Source organism: Tasmannia lanceolata, unplaced genomic scaffold, assembly GCF_043159265.1.
Source record: "Tasmannia lanceolata isolate RefF3 unplaced genomic scaffold, GAP_Taslan_0.1 ptg000006l, whole genome shotgun sequence".
NCBI classification, from domain to species: domain Eukaryota; kingdom Viridiplantae; phylum Streptophyta; class Magnoliopsida; order Canellales; family Winteraceae; genus Tasmannia; species Tasmannia lanceolata.
Genome location: NW_027518683.1, coordinates 7,201,618 through 7,210,030, shown reverse-complemented (window position 1 = coordinate 7,210,030; position 8,413 = coordinate 7,201,618). Strand labels below are relative to the sequence as shown.

The window sequence follows — 8,413 nt, the reverse complement described above, 5'->3', positions numbered from 1 at the left end:
CAACCCTCTCTAGTGTATTTATGACTTCTCTTTTACACTAGAGGAGATGTTCCAAGTAAAGAGGGGAAAATATATCATTTCCCTTATTTTAACAGGCTTAAAAACTAATTAAAATAGTGTAAAACAAAGTAAGTAGTGCAATTATCAAAATATGGAAACGTCAGGGCTACAATACAAACAAGGGTTGCCCACCACATGGCTTCCTTGTTTTCGTGCATTCTTCTCCAGCTAAGCACTTTGGAGGGTTCTAAGGAAGGTGGAAAGAAATTCCCATCTAGTCGAATTAGAGCGTTAAAAGCGATGAAGATACTCAAATGATTAACGTAGGGCCATCACCAATAAATTGTAAAAAATAATAATAAAATTGAAGCTTGTGTGCAGGTAAGAGAAAGAGATAAGAGCTTGGAAAACGATTTTGGGAAAAGCAGTCTTTTCTTCCTTGAATGGCAGGGCCCAGTTTTGTCTGCCATGATTATTTTTTCCTTTTGGGAATTTTACTGTATTTTAAGGTCATGCGAATTGGGTCATGAATTGTTTTTGCTACAAAAACGTTTGTTGGTGTGATTTCAAGATGGGTTTTCAGAGAAAGCAAAAGATGGGTTTTCTTCCCCCTGGCAAAGTGAGAGACAGAGACAGAGACAGAGATAGAGATGTAATTTAGATAAATTAGATATTTTCTTCTCATTTTTTTGTCTTTTGAGTTTTGCTTGTATCCATGGCTGGGATGCTCCCTGGTGTGGAATGTGCTAGAAGGAGAAGATTTCACCAAGGAGGCTCCACAGATTCACAGAACATCATTGCGAAAAGCGGAACAAGGCGCTCGTCTTTCTGTTTATATAGCAGTAACCATGAGAGCAATCTCAATACCAATTCTATGGTATTCATATAAAAAGTTTTCTCCCATATGTGATGTGTTTTTTTCACTAAGCTTTAAATTATAGTTTGTTTCTAGTAGTACTGATTTATCAAGTTCTACGAAATGATACAAACCAGAAAAGGACTGCATCAAACCAAAATATCCAGACTGATAAACTTGGAGATATTGCCAGAGAAGCCAAGGAGAGATTGGATTGGAGGTTGAAGACACCAAGAAAATCAGAAATCAAGAGGTAATCAAGTGACGGGTTTATTTTGGCATATTATTTTCTTTTGGTCATTTTTACATTAATTTTTCTGTATTCCTTTCTTAACTACAGGCATAATAGCACTGGGAACATGAGATCTGAGGATGTTGGTGTTGAGAATTTTGTACCTGTGATTTTGGGTAGTCTGCAGAAAGAGATATTTGGGTCCAAGAAGAGAAGCTCAATGAGGTTTAGTTGGACCAAATGGGCATGCAAAGCTTGGACCCAGGATGAGTGCTCTGTTTGCTTAGAAGGGTTCAAGGTGGGTGACCTTTTGGTGCACCTACACTGTGCCCATCGGTTCCATTCGAAGTGTCTGGTTCCTTGGATCGAAGCCAATGCTCGTTGCCCCTATTGCAGGACTGAAATCTTATATTAATGCATAGATATAATCGGTTTGCCTAATGAAAATGACCATCTTCTTGTAATCATCTTGCTTGTTTGCATAGATTTATTAGTAGATGTACAAATTTTTGGTGTCATTCTATAATAATTTGAGCAGTCTAAAATTTTTTGGTGCTATGAACTTCAACTGTTCTGTGAAATCCGCAAATAGGGGAGCAACTCGAGTCGATTTTTGGGAATTTTGGCGGAGCTTTTACCATAAAATTGGGTCCAACTCGGATTGGTTCCAATTCATTTTTTAGGAAAAGCTTTTTAATGTTGCCATTCTAGCATAATTTGAGCAGTCCTGTTCTGAACTTTGAGTACTGTTTTGTTGAACACTGTTTTGTGAGATCAGCAAATATGGGTGCAATCGGGTCGATTTTTGGGAAATTTGATTTAGCTTTCACCATAAAATGGGGTTGGCTCAGGTGGATTCCAATTCATTTTTTAGCAAAACCACGATCCGACCCGACCCGAATTGCACACTTGTTAGTGAACACTGTGACGGGTATATACAACTAATTCATTAATTGTAAGCACCAAACTAATTATTTCAGGGTTTTATGTGATAAATTTTGCCTTACAAGATCATCTTGATGAACGAAAAGGAATGGGCACAAGATCTTCAAAATTGTGAAAGAATGAAATGTGCCAAAAATAACAAAATAAACAAAAGTAAAATATCTCCAACTTTTCAGGCTTATTCCGTGACTATCCGACACTCTAGTCTAGTCGGTGTAGCAGATTTGCACATGTTCAGCTCGTTGTGAGGATTCCAGCAATATATTATAAGCCCGATCTAAAAATTAAATCAAAGTTAAGGTTATTCGAAGTTTTAACCTCCTTCCTTGCTTAAACAACATAGATTAGATACTGTTTTTAAATTGCTATTATTTTCTTACATTGTTTGATGGGAGGTAATAACATCAAAGCCTTGGATTCCTAGGAAATGAATAGAAACACAGGAGAAATTATATGGTGCACGGCCGTGGATGAAGGTGCAGTCCCAAAATGGTGGGGCCCACATTTTTTTGGTTGATCCAACCATTGAGGTTTAAAATGGATGGCACGGAATCTAAACCTCCGTGGATCAAAAGGTTATGATCATCCTGTGGAGAAGATTTTCTGGGTCTACCATAACTACGTTAGGTCCCAACAAATAAATAAATGGTTTGGATCACCCAAAAAATGTGAGTCCTTTTGAGGGGCATGCACGGCGTCCACAATATAAATTCTCAGAAACACAGAATCACCAATAAAACATTTAATTTTGATTCAAATAATAGTTTTGGGGCTCACAATCCGTTGGCACAATCTCAGACAAAAATAGTATTAGGCCCTGTTCATTTCAGATTGTGACATTGGTTTCGGCCCTCCATCACCATCGGTTGTCACAATCTGAAACGAACATGACCTTAGCGTGACAATAAATGAGATTATAGCTGCAATTCAATCATAAACAAAGGAAAAATGTTGTATTATCCTCTTAATTAATTAATATTTTTAAAAAACGAACCGACAATCAAACCAATAAAGTTTCAGGCTAGGTCCAAAGTCCAAACCAGTTCAACCGTGGTCCAAACTGCGGTGAAATGTGATGTCACAAGTAAACTAATTTTAAATATTTAAAATTAAAAATAAAGAATAATTCAAAATTAAAGTAAGATAATAAAAAAAGTATGAACAGGTTACCAGTGAAGTAAATAGAATTTCAAGAGTGACATAATTTAGATTGTATTTTGTGGGGGGGTCTGATCAATCTAAATCATGTCAGCTTAAATGAACTACCCAATTTTCTCTTAATAGAGGCAGCTTGATCAAACCGAGCCTAAATTGTTGAGGGATTCCTAGATTTCGGTCGAACCGGATTGGACCCTTCTCTGGTCCAATTTTTAGTACTTTGCTGTTGAATTAATTAACTCTCTCCAACTAATAGCATACATGAGATGTTTTATTAGCCAAATTTTCTTTACGACCAGATCTAAAGCAGGACATGTCAAATGAACGGTTCAGATCATTCGATGGTGGGACCCAAACAAAGAAATATGAGAACGATTATGCAGATAGTTCATCAATATTGACGCACGATGTTAGGGTATCACATACTGCAATCAAGGCCGTTGATCTGCACCCTACATGGTCTTGGACTCTTGGTCACTTGCCGAACGGATATCCCAAGCATAAGGTATAGAATTATAAAAATCAACCATTTATCTTCTATTTGGAGGGAACCCAAAAAGAAAAAAAGGTTCAACCCCACAGGGTTTTCTCAATGACTGGACTTGTGGTCTCCAGTCAGATTAACGGATCTGATCTGCCCACTAACAGATCCAGCCTTACAGACACATATTTTTGTCATGTAGGGATTTATTCGGTTCCACTCATGGTTAGGCGGTCGGTCTCTGCAACAGGGTCTTAAAAATATCTGCCAATAAATGGCGATTAAAGTAGTTGTTGGAGATATCTTTTGTAAATTTGAATTTTTGTGTATATGATTAATAAGGTTATCGGGATTTGCTAGGGACCATCATATGAGGCCTTTCACGGATGGGCTGTTCTGCATGTGACAGCAGCCACCTCAGATGAATTAAATGAGTGAGACAAAATCTGAGCCTGTGCCCTATGTGTATGCTCTTAAATGCAACAGCCCATCCATGAAATGCCTTCTGCCATGGTCCATAGCAAATCCCAAGGTTATGATATATAAGCCAATTAACTTTCTGGGCTCATGTCTCTGCCATGGGGCATTACTGAGATATTCCGAGATATGGACCAGTTTCATCTCTGCCATGTATTTAAACTATAGATATCCACATTTCACCCGAGGCCAGGTTTACTTTTAAAAAATAAGTCCCAAATTTAGTAGGTTGTCATAAAAAAAGGATCCAAGAAGTTCCCCGTTGGGGTGATTAGAACAAATTTGAGAAAAGAAGAAAAATCGAAAGCACAAATTCAGCAATCAAGGGGTCCACGATCACAACCTAGCACCAACCTCAAGGTGGCAAACGTGGGCACAATTGCCAAATGAGGCCCCGCAGACGGGGCACGCGTCACTGTAGCTATCCTTGCCTTGCTGGCCGTGGGCAGGCACGGCCCGTTTGCTACCTTGACACCGACCTACTACCAAATGAGAATATCTTACGGAAAGAATCCAAGAACTCAGTAGGGCCCGGGTGCCAAAAGTGAAGCCGTCAACAAGGGCATTGTTTATAATCTGATTCATTGCCAATCGGGGCATGAGATCATGCAACATTTGACTCTGATCGAGCTTTTAGTCACCTTTAAGTACTCAATTTAGAGGTGTGTCCCATCACAACGGTTCTAATTGATCAATAATTGGATGCTAAACTTGGGATGGGCCCCTGGCTCCACACGCCTACAAGGAGGGTACAAAAGAGAAAGATTGAACAATGGACGGTCCCAAATTGACATGTATGTTAGAATTATAATCAAGCTCCAAGTACACCAATTTTGCCCAAGTTGTAGAGGCTCGGAATGTGAAACCAACCTAAGATCACCTGGATCAGAGAAAGGGACTGAGGAGTGAGGACCCCATTTCACCCTTATTATTCCAAAAACCTTTTCTTAAGGGCCGAGATATTTTAGCCCCACCCGCATTACGCATGCGCCTCCCTTATCACGTCATTTGATGTCAAAAAGTGTTAAAGTTGCCCACTTTTCATGTCAAATCACGGGGATCGAATACTTAATGTAGGGGAAGTGAAAATATCATCTCATACATTATTAAAGTATCGCTCCCTTTCTATCAAAGTCCCACAACCACCTTTATCTGTTGTTAGCAATTAAATTATTAAGTGAATATATCAGCTTGTGTCACCATACTAACGTTGGCAATACCAAAGGTTAGTTGAGCTAACCCATAGCTTGACCAAACTAATGTTTAAGGTCAAGCCATAGCTAAAGGACCATGTGAAAACATAACTTTTCCTCTATCCTTAACCAAACAAGCTTTCCCCTATCCTTAGCCGAACAACAAAAGAATTTCCCACCATGTGAAATAGATTTGTGAAAGATGTTTTTAGGACAAATAGATCCAAAGAATCCTTAGTTACACACTTTACAAGATGATTAAGATTGCTGATATTACGAGCCACCATGAAATTTTATAGGAATTTCTGGTCTTAACCCAAATAATTCCTAACCCTGCAATACAACAGAGGGCTTTTTAGGCATTTTCGTAAGAAAATTGACAAACAGCTTATCCTGATTAGTATGACACTGGATACTCCCACTTAGCCTACAAGATCAACGGTCTGGATCACAATGCCTCCCTTCGCTTTCTAAAGCCGAAAGGCAAGGGTAGTTTCGTAGTATAATACAATCTCAAGGTCATTCACGCAAAGCATCAGAGAAAAATTTGTCCCAACGGGAAAAGACTACAACGGCTAGTTTAAGTTACCGTTGGAGGACCTCTTTTAAATTTAAACCAAAAAGAAAATGAACAACCGAAAGCACAACAACAGCTATTCAACCCAGCTTTGTCGACCCCAAGCTCTCTAAACAGTCGTCAGTTGCATCAAAAAATTTAGAGATCTAAAATGGTGTACACATACACCCCAATCTACTACTCTTCTCTTCATGACACAATCACCTCTCTCTGCAAAAACATCCTCCCATTTTCTCTCAAGAAGAAGCGCCTTCCTGGCCTTTCTGCAGACCAAAAGCTTGCTAAACTGCAGTCAGAAAACCTCAAATGGCAACAAGATTCATTTCACCAAATCCTCAACTTGATCGGTCTCCACAAGGAAGGAATCGTGCAGGAAAATGAGGTCGCGGTATTCCGTTCCCACCTCCTCGACACCCTCATTGCTTCTCCGATCGAGCAAGAGCAGCCGCAAATCATCAGAGATAAATTGCTATTTTTGCAGGTAAGATCATAAGATAAAATTGAACCTTTGTTCTTATATGATTGCTGGGGTTTCAATTTATTCATTAAATTGATCTTCTTCTTCTCATTCTGTAGGAGTTGTTTTATGCTAAATGTATTTCTGTGGATGAGTATCATTCTTCGAAGAGGCCGCTGCTTCAGAGGCTTGCCGTTCAAGGAGTTGAGATCGATTGCCGAGACGTGATTGTTGGGGGACCGACAAATCAAGAAGAGGAATGGTCGGTTATCGAGCTTAAGGACGAACAGTGCCTGATCAGTAAAAGTACCACGCCTTCGAAGACAAAGGACAAACATAGATCTCCAATGAAACAGATTAAGGGAGCAGTATCTATGATAAATGTCACCTCGCCTTATAAATCGGGGAAAAGCAAGGGAAATAAGGGGATACCGATTTTCGCTTCAGAACCCTTGTGTCCTGTTGATCAAAATCGCCCTTATTATTCTATCACAAACACGTCTGAATCTTTTAAAGAAAATCCCTTCTGGGAGAATCCACCTAATGGTAAGGGTAGAGTCGATGAGAATCAATCAATCCTTATGCCTGAAAGCTCACCGCCGAAACCCACCAAGATTGGGAGTGAAAAGGGCACAGATAAGGTGAAGAAAAAAGTGTTTGGTACTCTGTTTCAAAGAGAACAGAGTGGGGAAAACAGGGGCAATCTTGTCTGTGACCCTGATGAAGTAGGAAAATCAGCAAAGAAACGCTTGAATTTTGATGGGTTCAAGAAATGGAAGAAAAGTAAATGGGAAGATGAATCCACAATGCCTTATCTGCCTACAGGGGAGCGTTCTGATGATGTTTCTTCGACTCCCTGCGTGCTTGTAGCCAGTCCAATTGGAGAGGGACCTAACACGAAAAGAATTAAGAAGAAGATCCATTCAGATGGTTCTGCATCAGATTTCTTCATTGACAAGGTTTGGAATGCAACATTACACTACTCTACTCTGTTAAACTCGATCATCGGTTTCATTTTGTTTCTTTTTGTGAAGGTATTGGGAGACAACATAAAGAAGGAGTTATCACGAATTCAAAAGGAGCTATGCACAACAAATCCGAACCTTTGCTTCTCGTATATAATTCTTTCAAAACCCAGAATTGATTTCTACACCTAGTTTTAAATCTTCCCTTTTCAGAGCTGATTGATGGTGTTTTCCCTTTCACGCTTTTCTCAGGAACGAACAGATGGAGACAATTTCGACCAGGCTGCCCGTTGATAAAGCTGACCTGAAAATGTTCTTCCCAAAGTGAGCATTATATTTACATGCCCACCTATTTAATCAACCCAAATTACAGTCAAACTAAAAGCAAATTAGTGCTGACTTACTGAGTTCTTCAATTATAGATCATGGTGCGACAGGTACGGGGATATTGTACTGGACGTTGTGAGAAAAGAGTTCAAAGATCACGTTGGGGAGATGGAAAGCTTGCAAAATGCTGGGAGAGGGAAACAAGGCAACTCAGCAAGATGGGTAGCTTTTGATGATGACAACAACGACGAGAACTGTCACCCTAATCTTTTCTCTCATTGCCAAGTCTCGTCGAAGCAAGAAACTCCACAGGGCGACGGCTTTTACTGTAGTAGTAACAGCAAATGTTTTTCAAATAACCCTTTTTATGAAGATAAAAGTGGTGGGAAGTTGAGATCTGAATCAACTTTCTTTGACGACTCGAATCAGAACCCTTTCTGGACTCCCAGGGGCTCGTCTAAGAGGGGTTAGATGAAGCCATAATTTGTCTTAAATTCTGTCTAATATACTATATCTTGTTGAATAAAGAGATTTTACACCTCTGTTGATATGTGATTGATAAATGCAGAATCTTGTTGTGTAAGGAACCTTGTTGTGGTATATGAGAAGCACATGTTCGTGAAGTGAGGAAAACACATATAATCCTGACGGCCTATGCTCAGAATCTTGTTGTGTATGAGGAACACATTCCTGAAGTGAGGAACTTGTGTAATCCTCTGAACATATATGTGCAGAATCTTGTTGT

The 8,413-nt window shown here is 39.5% G+C and overlaps 2 protein-coding genes across 2 annotated transcripts; both read left to right on the top strand.

Moving 5' to 3' along the window:
* The first annotated feature begins 300 nt into the window (after window positions 1–300).
* LOC143878293 (uncharacterized) lies at window positions 301–1,633 on the top strand. Its single transcript, XM_077380598.1, has 3 exons — window positions 301–877; window positions 994–1,109; window positions 1,197–1,633. The coding sequence occupies exons 1-3, from the start codon at window positions 716–718 to the stop codon at window positions 1,501–1,503; spliced, it is 585 nt and encodes a 194-aa protein (XP_077236713.1). The 5' UTR covers window positions 301–715; the 3' UTR covers window positions 1,504–1,633.
* Window positions 1,634–5,951: 4,318 nt separating this feature from the next.
* LOC143878292 (uncharacterized) lies at window positions 5,952–8,216 on the top strand. The gene is made up of 5 exons (XM_077380597.1): window positions 5,952–6,400; window positions 6,496–7,335; window positions 7,411–7,490; window positions 7,594–7,665; window positions 7,764–8,216. Exons 1-5 carry the CDS (start codon window positions 6,071–6,073, stop codon window positions 8,137–8,139), a joined length of 1,698 nt encoding a protein of 565 aa, XP_077236712.1. The 5' UTR covers window positions 5,952–6,070; the 3' UTR covers window positions 8,140–8,216.
* Window positions 8,217–8,413: the final 197 nt, after the last annotated feature.

Excerpts from the sequence above, each read along its gene's own strand:
- LOC143878293 (XM_077380598.1), top strand. The coding sequence starts at position 716 with ATGGCTGGGATGCTCCCTGGTGTGGAATGTGCTAGAAGGAGAAGATTT. Across the intron at positions 878-993 it reads ATCTCAATACCAATTCTATG|AAAAGGACTGCATCAAACCA; the intron begins GTATTCATATAA and ends GATACAAACCAG. Across the intron at positions 1,110-1,196 it reads AGAAAATCAGAAATCAAGAG|GCATAATAGCACTGGGAACA; the intron begins GTAATCAAGTGA and ends TCTTAACTACAG.
- LOC143878292 (XM_077380597.1), top strand. The coding sequence starts at position 6,071 with ATGGTGTACACATACACCCCAATCTACTACTCTTCTCTTCATGACACA. Across the intron at positions 6,401-6,495 it reads ATAAATTGCTATTTTTGCAG|GAGTTGTTTTATGCTAAATG; the intron begins GTAAGATCATAA and ends CTCATTCTGTAG. Across the intron at positions 7,491-7,593 it reads AATCCGAACCTTTGCTTCTC|GAACGAACAGATGGAGACAA; the intron begins GTATATAATTCT and ends CGCTTTTCTCAG.